At 45.5% G+C, this 15,420-nt stretch overlaps 1 protein-coding gene across 1 annotated transcript in view; it reads left to right on the top strand.

Annotated features, from left to right (window-relative positions):
- LOC309546294 (E3 SUMO-protein ligase RanBP2-like) overlaps nucleotides 1–15,420 on the top strand; it is a 258,408-nt gene that overhangs the window by 82,809 nt on the left and 160,179 nt on the right. Inside the window, exons 14-15 of the mRNA XM_082245888.1 lie at nucleotides 12,284–12,421; nucleotides 12,831–12,977. Of these exons, the coding sequence (XP_082102014.1) occupies nucleotides 12,284–12,421; nucleotides 12,831–12,977 (285 nt within the window). The remainder of the gene's footprint in view (nucleotides 1–12,283; nucleotides 12,422–12,830; nucleotides 12,978–15,420) is intronic.

Raw genomic sequence — 15,420 nt, 5'->3', positions numbered from 1 at the left:
ACCGCTATTTTGTTGTAGTTTCGTTCTGCAGCCATGTAAAAATTCTCCCATTGAAATGCATGGCTGGCCGTGTTTTGGTAGTTCCCCCATAAGAATGCATGGGGCGGCCTTTTTCTTGGAGTCCACAATCGCTGGACAGCAGGGAGAAGCTAGGGTGACTCGTACATGACCCGGGTATTTCCTTTTCCTGTGTCATAGTTTTTCTCTCTGCACAGATCCTTTCTATAGCCCTCCATATCATTTTGGTGTTATGTTACTAGGGTCCCTGGAGGTATATCTCATTCACCCTGCTGCAGGCTGTGCTAGGGATTGTGGTGCCGCTGGTGCAGCGATGTAGATAGTGTTTTTTGCAGTTTGTTAAAGTGACAATGTTTTTTGTATTAAGTAAATATGGAGTCCCAGGACCAAATCTCACCCACAGATCCCCCTCAGTGCAGTTGCGGCACCCTCCAGCTTGCAGCCCCTATCTGCATTTACAGCAGTTTTGAAAAACCTGGTGTCAAAAGTGGATTTCGTTTTAAAAAAAAATGGCACTAGTAGAAAGCGCTCTAGAACTTCTCCTGCCTCTCTAGTATCAGATTCTGAGGTAGATATGGCTGCCGCGAACTCATGCCATCCTGGTGGATCTGCTTCTTCCCATTCTGATGGTGAGGAGGATGTAGCTTCGTCAGCAGCTGCACGGGAAAGCGCGCTGGTGGAGGCACTTGGTGTCAGTGCGGGAAACCTTAAAAATGTCAGATGATTCTACAGCGTCAGGGACGCAGGTGTCTTTTGGCATCCGCAGTTCCCAGATGTCGGGCAAGGTTTTTCCCTGTCCGGAACTTTTTGACAACCTTGTCAATTAACAGTGGGGGCACATCAAACAAATGTTAGTGGTCCCTAAAGCGCTTTAAAAGGTGCTACCCCCTTCGCAAATGGGGTGTCCAATAGATGGACCGTACCACCAAAGGTGGATCATCCGGTTACATGCTGCGCATACATTCCCAGCAACACTGGTCCAAATGAAAAGGTCACATTAGCTATCAAGAAACTAGAGTTTGTCTGAGCTTAAGAAGAATTCAGGCCTTACTAATCCCTGGGATGAGTTCTTCTCTGGATCAGGTATATTTGGATGGCTCAGAGGGATTGCCACGACCATAGTATTAGTGGTGGTTTTTATTTTCTTTTATGCATTTTTTTTAAGCTCACTATGGTAGGTCTTGCTAGGTGCGCCACTCCTACTCCCCATAAGTATATGCAATATTTACAAACCAGGCGTAATAGGCGAAATTAAGAGAACAACGCAGCATAGTAGGAAATCGTATTCATGATTTAAGGGGGGATTACAGGAGGTTCGAGCCATAGTTTATCCTTTTTAGATGTCAGAATGTCAGAAGCCATTTTCTGTATAACTGCTTGATAGAGTATTTTGTATTCTGCATAGACGTTTGCTCACAGTAATCTCAGAAGATAAGCTGTGTTCTTGTAAACCTGTTTTTTCCCCAAAATGCATGTGCTTTCCAGCAGTCTGGGTCAAGACGACCGGATAGTAATAGTAACCTATTATTCAATGTTTTTCTAATGGTAATGTTTTTCTATATAATCTGTAAGCAATAAACTGACTTCAGATCATTCTGAACAAACCAAAAGTTGTGTGTAGATGGATTGAGTCTCTGTCCCGCCATTTGCATGTGAATGCAGGCTTAATACTGACACCGGTCTTTGTGATCACTCTGGTGTCACAGACCAAATGGCAATGGGCAAAGTTGCTGAAAGGTGACCTGGAAACGGAGCAGCTCTCGCCAGGGCCTGATAGAGCTATCGGACCAAATGGTCCAAGCCCTTCTGTATATATGTGATGCGTCATTGGATGCGGCTCCACTGGTAGCCAGAGTGTCTGCGATGGGGATTACGATTAGACGCATGGTGTGGCTTCCAAAAAAGGCTTTTTCTGACCTTTCCTTTATGGGGGACAGGTTGTTTGGATCCTTTCTGGATGAGCTGACCAAAGGCCTTATGGGTGGGAAGAGTACTATGCGTTTCCTTCGCTGAAGCTCTTGCCGAGGCTTCTGCACAGAATAGAGGTGGAAGGGATTCCGCTCATTCTAGTGGTCCCAGACTGGCCTTGCCGGTCTGAATACGCAGATCTGGTAAGGATGGTCGCCTATGCTCCTTGGAGACTTCCTCTCAGGGAAGATCTGCTGTCTCAAGGGCAGATCTTCCATCCTCTCATGGTGCGAACTGCTGAAGGTGCATCCTCACCTTTTTTCGGTGGCTAGGATTTTGGCCTTTCCTCAAATGGGTTGAACAGCGCTTGGCTTTAGGCACGATCAAAGGCCAAGTGTCGGCTTTGGCTGTTTTTTCAAATGTCCTTTAGCTACACATGCCTTGATTAACATTTTTTTTTTTTTTTTTTTTTTGCAAGGTGTTTGCCATATGGCCCCTCCGAGGCGATCTCCATTACCTCCGTGGGATCTTAATTTGGTATTGTCTGTTCTTCAAAAGCCTCCTTTTGTGAACAATGGGGAGATCTCTCTGCTTACGTTGTCTCTGAAGGTTGCCTTTTTGGCGGCTATTACTTCTGCCTGCAGAGTATCTGGACTGGCGGTGCTGTCCTGCCGTTCACCTTATCTGGTGGTCCACAGAGATAGTGGTACTTCAACCTAATCATTCGTTTCTTTCTATGGTGGTTTCTGATTTTTATCTGAAGACATTTGTGCTGCCTTCACTCTGTCCTAAGCCCAAGCATCCCAAGGATGTTAATCAAAAAACGTGCTGCGCCAGAAGTGCACAAAAATAATTAGTGATTAATGAATCAACAAGTGTTATCAACAAAATATAGTGTCCATCATATGTGCTCTGATGAAACATAAATGTTCATATAAAGTGCTCCAAAGTAATGATTAGTATATCCAGGTGATGACAGGACAGCCTCAATCCCTTGTGAATCAAGCAGGAACCACCAGTGTGTGAACTCCCTCCACCAGTAAGATTGGCCTCTCACCTTGATACCAGACCCAAACGGGCCAGCATGAGCATATCAGAGGATAAACAGACTATCACAGGTAACCTCTCCAGCCTTCACCTCCGGGGGTCGCCAGGACATAAAATAAAGATAAAGCAAAGATCTAGTGCTCTCTGAATGTAAATAATGAGCTTTTATTGAGCATAAAGGGGTGACTCACATTTGTTGGGCACTCAGCCGTGCCTGCTGTTATGGCATTCAGTGTTAGAGAGTAGCACCCGAGCGATCGGCGTCAGGCACGCAGGCTCCGCCTCCCTATACGCGTTACGCCTGAAGCGTGGGCTCCGTTTGGCTTCTTCGGTAGGGGTCCCTACCGAAGAAGCCAAACGGAGCCCACGCTTCAGGCGTAACGCGTATAGGGAGGCGGAGCCTGCGTGCCTGACGCCGATCGCTCGGGTGCTACTCTCTAACACTGAATGCCATAACAGCAGGCACGGCTGAGTGCCCAACAAATGTGAGTCACCCCTTTATGCTCAATAAAAGCTCATTATTTACATTCAGAGAGCACTAGATCTTTGCTTTATCTTTATTTTATGTCCTGGCGACCCCCGGAGGTGAAGGCTGGAGAGGTTACCTGTGATAGTCTGTTTATCCTCTGATATGCTCATGCTGGCCCGTTTGGGTCTGGTATCAAGGTGAGAGGCCAATCTTACTGGTGGAGGGAGTTCACACACTGGTGGTTCCTGCTTGATTCACAAGGGATTGAGGCTGTCCTGTCATCACCTGGATATACTAATCATTACTTTGGAGCACTTTATATGAACATTTATGTTTCATCAGAGCACATATGATGGACACTATATTTTGTTGATAACACTTGTTGATTCATTAATCACTAATTATTTTTGTGCACTTCTGGCGCAGCACGTTTTTTGATTTTTATGTTTTTGTTGTGAGGTGTGGACACAATTTGTGTATGCAGCCGGATTTATATATTGATTTATTCTAGCACATTTATACACATTTGAATTTCACTTAGTCTTGCGCTGATAGTTTTTTCACTATATCCCAAGGATGTTGCTTTGCATTCTTTGGATGTGGTTTTGGGCAATTAGAGTTTACCTGGCTGCTACTGAATCTTTCAGGAAATCGGATTCTCTGTCCTTACCAAATGACGTTGAAAGGTATTGGCTGCGTTTTGCTGCGACCATATCCAGATGATCAGGCAGACGGTGCTGCAGGCTTTTTCTCTGAAGGGTCAGGTTCCACCTTTCCCTGTGAAGGGGCATTCTACTAGGGCGCAGAGTTCTTCTTGGGATTTCACCATCAAGCGTCAATTATGCAAATTTTGCAAGGCAGCAACTTAGTCGTCTGTGCACATGTTCACAAAATTCTACAAAGTAGATGTGTTGGCATCCTCGGATAATCCTTTTGCCGCAAGGTTTTTCAGGCTGCGGTTTAAGAGAGAAAATATTCTCTGAGGGGGTTTTCTTTTTTTTTTTTTTCTAGGTGAGCTCCAGTTGTTCCTGGTTGAGCTCCTGGTTGGCTAAGTTTTTAGCCTTTGGGGAATTGCGTTCTTTCTCTGCGGTTTTTTTTTTTTTTTTTTTTCCCCACCCCTCATGCAAATACTGCTTTGGGACATGCCAATGGTCAAGAAGAATATGGAGCTGCATCTGTCAATGAAGGATAGAGAAAACAGGATTTTTGACTTACCGTAAAATCCTTTTCTGTAAAGTTCATTGACAGACGCAGCACCCGCCCCTCTAAGTATGAGCAGAAGGGGTTTTTTTGTCTTCTAAACACTGCTTGCAACAAAACTGCAGGCTATAGCAGTGTGTGTGAGTATGCCTGCAGGGACTGCCCCACAGGCGTGGTAAAACTTTTTCCTGCCTAGTGTCCTACTCCTGTAGGGGGCATGATAACCCAATGGTCAAGAAGAATATGGAGCTGCGTCTGTCAATGAACTTTGCATAAAAGGATTTTACGGTAAGTCAAAAATCCATTTTTTTTTTTTTTGTCAGGTTCTGCAAATGTTTTCTATGAGCCTAAGTCACACACACTGCCAAACCTGCGTTTATAGGCATTTAGAAAGACCTTTTCTAAATGCATATAATGCTTGCTCATTGATGCCATTCATACTGAGCATTTTAATATATTTTTGTGCTGAGTTTAACTGTGTTTTAAAAAACAATTCATTCTGTGCATCCAGGATCAGATTGGAAACTTCTGAACGCTAAACCTGCTTTAAAGTACAAACCTCTACAGTGCTTTAAAGTATTCATACCCCTTGAAATGTTCCACATTTTTTCATGTTACAACCAAAATGTAAATACGGTATATTTTATTAGGAGTTTGTGTTAGACCAGCACAAAGTGGCACAGAATTGTGATGTGAAAGGATAATGATAAATGGTTTTCAAGTTTTTTTTTTTTTTTTTTTTTTTTTTACAAATATCTGAAAAGTGTAGCGTGCATTTATATTTAGCTCCCTTTACTCTGATGCCCCTAACTAAAATCCAATGGAACCATTTCCCTTAAGTCATCTAATTAGTAGAGTCCCACCTGTGTGTAATCTCCACATAAACACAACTGTGCTGTGAAGCCCTCAGAGGCTTGTTGGAGAACCTTAGTGAACAAACTGCATTGTCAAGGCCAAGGAACACACCGGACAGGTCAGGGATAAAGTTGTAGAGAAGTTTAAAGCAGGGTTAGGTTTTAAAAGGGGGAAAAAAAAATCCCAAGCTATGAACATCTCGCATGGCACTGTAAAATCCATCATCTGAAAATGGAAAGAGTATGGCAGAACTACAAACCTACAAAGACATAGCGAACCACCTAATTTGATAGGCCAGGCAAGGAGAGCATTATTCAGAGAAGCAGCCAAAGAGGCCCATGGTAACTCTGGAGGACCTGCAGAGTTCCACAGTTTAGGTGGGAGAATCTGTCCACAGGACAACTATTAGTTGTGCACTCCACAAATCTGGCCTTTATGGAAGTTTGGCTGAAAGAAAGCCATAAGAAGTGTGGGGGGACACAACAAACGTGGAAGAAGGTGCTCTGATCAGATGAGACCAAAATTAACTTTTTGGCCTAAAAGCAAAATGCTGTGTGGTGGAAGATGAACACTGCACATAACCCTGAATGTTGTGGGGATGCTTTCCTTCAGCAGGGACAGGGAAGCTGGTCAGAGTTGGTGGGAGGATGGATGGAGCCAAATACAGGGCAATCTTAGAAGATAACCTTTTGAAGTCTGCAAAAGACTTGAGACTGGGGCTGAGGTTCACCTTCCAGCAAGACAACTACTCGAAACCTACAGCTACAATGTAATGGTCTAGATCAAAGCATGTTTTTTATGTGGTAAAATGGCCCAGTCCAAGTCCAGACCAAAGTCCAATTGATAATCTGTGGCAAGACTTTAAAATTGCTGTACAGATGCTCTCCACCCGATGTGACCGAGCTTGAGCTATTTTTTAAAGAATAAGCACAAATGTCACTCTCTAGATGTGCAAAACTGGTAGAGACATGCCCAAATAGACTTGTAACTGTAATTGCAGGGAAAGGTGGTTCTACAAAATATTAACTCGGTGGCTAAATGCAAATGCACGCCACCCTTTTTAGATATTTTGAAAACCATTTATCATTTCTCTATCGTTCATTGGTAGACGCAGCTCCATATTCTTCATGAACATTGGGTAATGCTGCCCCCTACAGGAGTAGGACGCTAGGCGTGAAAAATCTTTACCACGCCTATGGGGGCAGTCCCTGTAGGCATACACCCACTCACTCTGCTATAGGATTCAGTTTTTCTGCCTAGTTTAGGACTAGGACCTAGTTCCCGGCTGGGTCTTGGGTTCCCTTTTAAAATAAAAGACAAGCTTTGTAAAAAAAAAAAAAATTTTTTAGCTAGTTATGTTCCTGAGAGAACTGCAATCAACAGCCAGACTGGGTTTCAGACTGGATATTCTAGATCCTTAAGGTCTCCCAGCCCGGCCAGCAAGCGCATGCAGGTTATAGCCCAGCGCTAGGCCTTGCTACGACAGAGCCTCGAGTTGACAGGGGCTGGCCCGTGAGTGAAACGCCTCACGGGGATGCACACGACCTGGTTCGGCCTGAGTCGCAGCATACCCCTTGGCCATCAGCACCCCCACCCCGAGTGGAGAGGTAGTTAGTCTGACGTTTAGCACCCACCCGATGTCATTGGTATGGTGAGTAGTGCCCCCCCAATAGCTCTGGCGAACGTGGGCCCCTCTCTGGAAAGGTCGGACCCTCGGGTACCCCTCATTCCCCCTTGCCTCTCAGTATGTACCAGGCTCCCCCAAGGCCTCTCTCCCCACAGTCAGCGACGGGGGTCCTTGGAGGGTGGATGCGTTGATGCCGCTAAAGTGGATCCGGGGGGGGGGGGGGGATTTGCGATTTGTTTAATCCTGGTTGGGGTCCCTGCTGGGGACCCCCGATGCCATTAATGGTTTGGAAGTCTTAGGGGGTTCTGGAGACCGCATAGCCGCCATTTTACTGTAGAATCATTCAGCCTCATTTTGCAGAAGTTCCCATTGAAATGCATGGGCGGCCATGTTTTTGTGGTTTCCCCATAGGAATGCATTGGGCAGCCATTTTTTCGGAGTCCGTTAATGCTGGACAGTAGGGTAGGGAGCAGCTAGGCCTTTACTCTAGTGATGACCCAGGTAGTGAACATCTGAAGATCGTCTTTTTTTTTTTTTTTTTTTTTTTTTTTTTTCTGCACAGCAGAGACCGATCCTGTTCTCTCCATATCGAACGTTGGTATGTCTATTGGGGTTCCTGTTGGTCTCGGTGTGTCTCTCTCTCCCTGCTATCTGCAGTGCTAGTGGCTGGTGCAGCAGTGTGTGTCCGTTTTTTGCGGTTTTCTAAGTGACACTGCGCTATTTTAGGTTTCATATGGAGTCCCAGGTACAAATTTCACCTACAAATCCCCTCCTTGCTGTTGTGGGGAACTCCGGGTCGCAACCCCTGTCTGCCCTAACGGTCGTTTTGGAAAACCTGGTGTCAAGTGGATTTGATTTAAAAAAAAAAAAAATACCACTAGTCACCACGTAATAGACGAGGGACTTATTTTACAGTCCACAGGCGGTCCTTTTCTGCCTCCGGCACGCAGGAGAAAGGATCTAAGCCTTTTTTCTTCTGGTGATTCCAATAAGACATGGTCGGGTAACCCGAGAGCAGGCCAATTCAGATCTACAGACAAATCCCCGTCTGCATGAAGGGACGCCCTCACCCGTAACTGGGGGGGGGGGGGGGGGGCGTGCGTCTTTGCTTCTTTCTGGAACTATGGATTGCCTTGATTCAGGTCAAATGGGTCCACGAACTGATCCGATCGGTTTACAACATCGAATTCAGCAAACAAATAACAGCAAACGATCAAATTCAGGACAGATTCTTCCCGTCTAATTTCTGCATATCTCCAGATTGGTTAAGGGATCTACGAGAGGCGGTACAAGATCTGCTGTTGTAATTTGTGATTGTGTCGGTTCCCTCGAACGCTTTCAGGGGTTCTATTCAAACCTGTTCACTGTTCCCAGCAATGAAAGCAAAATGCGTTCAATCCTGGACCTCAAGGCTCTGAGCCGCTTTGTGCGGGAACAGAAGTTTTGAATGGAGTCCATTCGCACAGTAGTGTCGTCCATACACCAAGGAGACTTTTTGACCTCCTATGGATATCAAGGACGCATATTTGCACATCCTGATTAACGCTAGACACCAGCGTTTTCTTTGCTTCGCTGTAGAAGAGGAGAATTATCAATTTGTGGCTTTACCCTTTGGTCTCTCCTCCTTTGGTCTTCACCAAAGTGTTGGCTCCGGTTTTGGCATTACTGCGACAACTGGGGATTGTGGTACTAGGGTACCTGCACGATCTCTTCTAAGAACAGACTCTTTCAGTCATGTTGGGCAACTTGACATTCACTGTACGGACTCTGTAAGAGTTCGGTTGGAACGTCAACAAAAAATCTGCTCTGGTACCATACAAAAAAACCTGGATTATCTGGGATTGACTCTGGACTCAGCTTCAGCGAGGGTGTTTCTTCCCCTGGAAAAGCTGCAGAGAGTGATTTGTTTGCCATTATTTGTTTGCTGTTATTCAGCAACCTGTCCCCTCTGCGGACCTGCATCCGAGCCTTAGGTCTGATGGTGTTAACCTACGAGGCGGTTCCGTTTGCTCAGTTCCACACAAGACCCTTACAAAGGGAAATTCTTGTCAAGTGGAACAAAGATCCAAAAACCTTGGACACTGTTTTGGTTGAGTCACAGCACAAAGTGTGCTCTTCTGTGGTGGCATAGCTCGTTGGCTCTACGCCAGGGCAAGTCCTTCCTCCCATATTATTGGACTGTGGTAACCATGGATGCCAGCCTGCCATTCCATGGATGGAAGCTGTGTGTTCAGGGGTCCTGGACCGTGGAGTCCAGACTACCAATCAATATTCTGGAACTCAGAGCGATGAAGCTTTGCCTCAGCCACTGGATAAATCGTCTGCAGGGTTGTCCAGCTCGGATTTAATCTGACACTGCCACAGCCGTGCCTTACGTCAATCAAGGGGGCATCAAGAGTGTCTTGGTGGTCCGGGAGGTGGCCGAGATCCTGAAATGGGCAGAAAATTATGTTCCAGTCCTTTCCTCCGTGCATATCACAGGAGTGAAGAACTGGCAGGCAGATTACTTTAGTCAGGTGTTGGTTCAGGGGGTATGGTCCCTGCACCTGGAGGGGTTTTTCACCTGCAGTGTCTGGGTGACACCCGACGTCGACCTGTTGGCCTCTTGGCTCAACAAGAAGGTACAGAGGTTTGTAGCAAGGTCTCGAGATCCTCTGGCCGACGCCACTTACACACTGGTGGCTCCTTGGGGTCAGTATCGGCGGATTTATGCGTTCCCTCTGCTGAAACTCCTGCCGAGGCTTCTGCGCAGAATAGAGGTAGAAGGGATTCTGGTCTTTCTGGTGGCCCGAGACTGGCCTCGCCGGTCTTGGTGCGCAGATCTGGTAAGGTTTGTCGCCAATGCACCTTGGAGACTTCCTCTCGGGAATATCTGCTGTCTCAAGGGCCGATCTTCCATCCTGCTTTACAGTCGCTGGCTTTAACTGCGTGGCTGTTAAAAGCCAGGTATTGAAGGATAGGGGTCTTTCTGACTCAGTGATTCCTACACTGTTGAAGGCTAGAAAATCTACCTCCAGGAAGATCTTTCATTGTACGTGGAAATCGTACATCTCATGGTGTGAATCGCTGAAGGTTTATCCTCGCCTTTTCCGGTGGCTAGGATTTTGACCTTTCTCCAAAGAGGAGTTGAACAGCGGTTGACCTTGGGTACTATTAAAGGCCAAGTGTCAGCTTTGGCTGCGTTTTTTCCCAACGCCCTTTAGCTACGCATGCTTTGATTCGTACTTTTATTCAAGGGGTTTGCCATATGGCTCCTCTGATACGATCCCTGTTACCTTCGTGGGATCTTAACTTGGTACTGTCTGTTCTTCAAAAACCTCCCTTTGAGAACATTGGGGAGATTCCTCTGCCTACACTGTCACAGAAGGTAGCCTTTTTGGTGTCTATTACCTCTGCTTGCAAAGTATCTGAATTGGCGGCACTATCCTGCTGTTCACCTTATCTAGTGGTCCACAGAGATAAGGTGGTACTTCGACCTAATCAGTCGTTTTTTTCTAAGGTGGTTTCTGATTTGCATTTGAATAAATTGTGCTGCCATCACTCTGTCCTAAGCCCAAGCATCCTAAGGAAATTGCCTTGCATTCTTTGAATGTGGTTCGGGCAATTGGGGTTTACCTGGCAGCTACTGAATCTTTCACGATATGGGGCTTTTTTTGTCCTTACGGAAGGACCTCGAAAGGCATTGGCTGCGTCTGCCAAGACCATATCCAGATGGATCAGGCAGACGGTGGTACAGGCTTATTAACTGAAGGGTCAGGTTCCACCTTTCCCTGTGAATGCGCATTCTACTAGGGCTCTGAGTGCCTCTTGGGCTTTTCACCATCAGGTGTCAGTAATGAAAATTTGCCAGGAGGCAACTTTGTTGTCTGTGCACATGTTTACAAATTTCTTCAAAGTAGATGTGTTGGCATCCGCCGATGCTTCTTTTTGCCACAACGTTTTGCAGGCTGCTGTTTAAAAGAGAATTTTCTCTTTGAGGGTGTATGTTTTCTAGGTGAGCTCCATGTTCACTGGTTGGCTAAGTTTTTAGCCTTTGGGGAATGAAGTTCTTTCTGCGATATTTTCCCACCCTTCATGCAAATACTGCTTTGGGACGTCCCAATGGTCAAGAAGAATATTGAGCTGCGCCTGTCAAGGAGCGATGGAGAAAACTCGATTTTGACTTGCTGTAAAATCCTTTTCTCTGAAGTTCATTGACAGGCGCAGCATCCGCCCCTCTGAGTGGGATGGGGTTTTCTCTTCTAAACACTGCATGCAACAAAACCAAATCCTATTGCAGAGTGAGTGGGTGGTTGTATGCCTGCAGGGACTGCCCCAAAGGCGTAAAAAATCTAGTTTTTCCTTCCAGTTCATAATTATGTGCCACTTTGTGTTGGTCTATCAAATAAAATCCCAATAAAATACATTTACAATTTTGGCTGTAACATGACAAAATGTGGAAAATTTCAAGCGGTATGAATACTTTTTCAAGGCTCTGTAAACACCAGAAAGCGTAATCTGAGGGGGCATGAAGTTGATTCTACTTAACAGATCACTTTTGCGTTATAGAAAAGATGAACACAGGAGTTTTTTTTTTTTTTTTAAATGTGATCTTTTCTAAGCCTTGTTAAGGTAGTGGTGCTTGCCATTATCCAGCCCATGGGTGACTATTCCTCCCACTGTCAACAGTGAGGTGCCAGTCCTTTCATTGACACCAATAGTGGGGCATAATTCCTCCCACTGTTGCCAAAGATGGGATGCTCTTCCTCTTACCAATACCAATGTTGGGTCATTATCCCTCCTTCTAACCATGGACGCTTGGTAGTTTTTCTACTCCCACTGACCACCAAGCCTAAATAATTTAGTCCTGCTGAAGCTGGGGCATTTTCTAATTTCAGTGGCCACAGTCTGGCCTCTCTAAAGTCTGATGGACAGTAAACTGGCCCTTTGCTTTGAAAGATTGGCGCCCCCCCTAGTCTCGAGCATCCAGTAAATTTTAATGGAAAATTTAATTTGAGTAGGAAGAACTGCTTGACACTTAATGATTGGAGGCCCATTCTTGCGAACTCATTTTGTAACCAGTCAGTCAACTCATTACACAGTAAAATAACAATGTCGCCTGTCTGTAATACACGTTGCTATAAGCCACAAATGTCAATATATTATTTTGCCTTATCCAGTTGTCAGAAGTAAAAGATCTGGAAGATGAAGCTGGTGTTGCATTTGCCAAAATGGATATTTTTGAGGGAAAGACTGATGATGCCATTCTCGCTTTGGAAGCTGTTAACAGTGTGGATTCTTACTGGAATCTTGCATTGGTATGTATTGTCCATGTAACTCCTAGCCATGTCTGAATGTAGCCATTAAAACTTTCTCCCTATTCTTTGTGCATGGCATTAATTTAAAAGCCTTGCTGCAGCATTTGAACATTTTTTTTTCCAAGTATAAGACTCAAGTAATCGTTTTAGATTTGTAGTAACCTATTAGACTTCAAATTGTCTCTTAAGACAATGTATGATGAGCTTCACGTAAACGCAAAAACGACAATGTATGATGAGCTTCACGTAAACGCAAAAACATACTTTATACAATAAAATATATTTCTCTAGATCGACAATTGTAGAGACACAGACTGTGAAATTTAAAAATGGAACTTTGTGTTTGGATTTGAAGTGTAGCTTGAATTTGCTCTCATTTTGGTGTTACTTGTTTTATAACTTTGTAAAGGTATACCAGAGAAAAGGCGAAGATATTCAGAGTGATGCAGTGTCCTCTGAAGAGCAGGAGGAGTATCAGAATTACATGCAGAAATGTAAATCCTATCTTCTCAAGATTCTTGATGAGGTTGCTGCAGATCCATTCCTTACAGCAAAGGTAACCTAACATTACTTTCACATATATATCTGTGTGTGTACACACAGTGAGTACACCCTCACATTTTTGTAAATATTTTATCTTTTCATGTGACCACACTGAAGAAATTACACTTGCAATGTAAAGTAGTGAGTGTACAGCTTGTATAACAGTGTAAATTTGCTGTCCCCTCAAAATAACTCAGCACACAGCCATTGACGTCTTAACCGCTGGCAACAAAAGTGAGTACATCCCCTAAGTGTAAAGGTTGAAGGGTGGGGGCGACAACCTTTCAGTGCTCATACCATATGCTAAACACTGCATCGAATTGGTCTGTATGGCTGTCCTCCCAGAAGCCTCTTCTAAAGATGATGCACAAAGCCCGCAAACAGTTTGCTGAAGACAAGCAGACTTGAGGACATGGATTACTGGAACCATGTCCTGTGCTCTGATAAGAAACTTATTTGGTTCAGTTGGTGTCAATCGTGTGTGTCAGCAACCAGGTGAGGAGTACAGACAAGTGTCTTGCCTACAATCAAGCATGGTGGTGGGAGTGTCATGGTCTGGGGCTGCATGAGTGCTCCCGGCACTGGGGAGCTACAGTTCATTGAGGGAACTATGAATGCCAACATGTACTGTGACATACTGAAGCAGAGCATGATCCCCTCCCTTTGGAGACTGGGGCACAGGGTAGTATTCCAACAAAACAACCCCAAACGCACCTCCAAGATAACCACTGCCTTGCTAAAGAACCTGAGGGTAAAGGTGATGGACTGGCCAAGCATGTCTTCAGACCTAAATCCAATTGAGCATCTGTGGGCATCCTTAAACGGAAGGTGGAGGAGCGCAAGGTCTCTAACATCCACCAGCTCCGTGATATCGTCATGGAGGAGTGGAAGAGGACTCCAGTGGCAATCTGTGAAGCTCTGGTTAACTCCATGCCCAATAGGGTTAAGGCAGTGCTGGAAAATAAAGGTGGCCACACACAGCATTGACACTTTAGGCCCAATTTGGACATTTTCACTTAGGGGTGTACTCACTTTTGGGCCTGACTTTGGATTTGTCCTCAGCCAGGGTGTTTCTTTTGCTGTCCAGCAAATGGTCGTCCCTTCGGACTTGTATGAGAGTTCTGGGACTGATGGTGTCGTCCTTCGAGGCGGTACCTTACGCTCAATTTCACACGAGAATACTCCAAAAGGAAATTCTTCTCAAATGAAACAAAGATCCAAGTTCTCTGGACAATCAGACAATCCTGTTGAGCCAGGTGACCAGGGGGTCCCTGTTATGGTGGCTTTGGTCCCCGACGCTCAAACAAGGAAAATACTTCCTTCCCATATATCAGACGGTGATCACCACGGATGCCAGTCTGTCCGGGTAGGGAGGTGTTCTCGGCAAGCTTTCTGCTCAAGGGGTCTGGTCTCTGGAGGAGTCCAGATTACCGATAAATTTTCTGAAGCTGAGAGCGATCAGGCTTTGTCTAGTCCACTGGACGGAGCACCTTTGGGGCTGTCCAGTGTGTATTCAATCGGACAATGCTACGCTGTGGCTTATGTCAATCACCAAGGGGGTGCCAGGAGTGTCCTTGCGGTCTTAGAGTTGGCGAGCATCCTTCATTGGGCAGAATGCTTTGTTCCTGCTCTCTCCACCGTTCACATTCCAGGAGTGGAAAATTGGCAGGCAGATGACTTCTGTTGGCAGACCTTGGCTCCAGGGGAATGGTCTATCCATCCGGAAGTGTTCCAGCAAGTGTGCCTTCGTTGGAGTACTCCAGACGTAGATCTGTTGGCATCTCGGAGCAACAGGAAAGTGCAGAGGTTTGTGGCCCGCTCTCTGGACCCTCTGACAGACGCGTTGGTGGCTTTGTGGGGTCAGGATTGGCTGATGTATGTGTGACGGTACTCACCATCACTGGGAGTGAAAGACCGTTGCGTATTGGTTTGGATTGCTTCAAATGGGGTCTGTATTTACACTTATGCTAATGTGTATTGTACTTCAATGTCAGACAGGCTCTCCTTATTGTTTGTGTAATGAGGTGGGATGTTCTGTCCAGACAGCTAGATAATTCAGGTTAATTCGATTTCTGTAGACAATTCCATCTGCATATGATAATGTAATGAGGTAACCCCTGACCTGTGTGTGGTAATCTGATCAGGAGGGGGATGTGTCCATGCTGTATATAAATTCTTTGTGACTGTTCAATAAAGAGTGATTCCAGTACCAGCTAAGTTGTTGGCTAGCTTTGTATGAGGACGGCTGGGAAAATCTGGCATATATGTTCATGACTGCAAGGAAGCCGTATACTGACGGAAGTCCACAAGTACAGTGTGGGTCGGCAGTTCCGTTACAGTATGCTTTTCCCCTGCTCAAGTTGCTGCCAAAACTTCTTTGCAGAATCGAGGCGGAAGGTATTCCGGTCATCCTTGTGGCTCCGGAATGGCCTCACCAGGCTTGGTAGGCTGACTTG

The sequence above is a fragment of the Pelophylax lessonae genome (assembly GCF_965119305.1).
Source record: "Pelophylax lessonae genome assembly, chromosome: 2".
Lineage (NCBI taxonomy): Eukaryota > Metazoa > Chordata > Amphibia > Anura > Ranidae > Pelophylax > Pelophylax lessonae.
The sequence above is the reverse complement of the archived record's forward strand: the minus strand, read 5'-3'. Positions and strand labels throughout refer to the sequence as shown.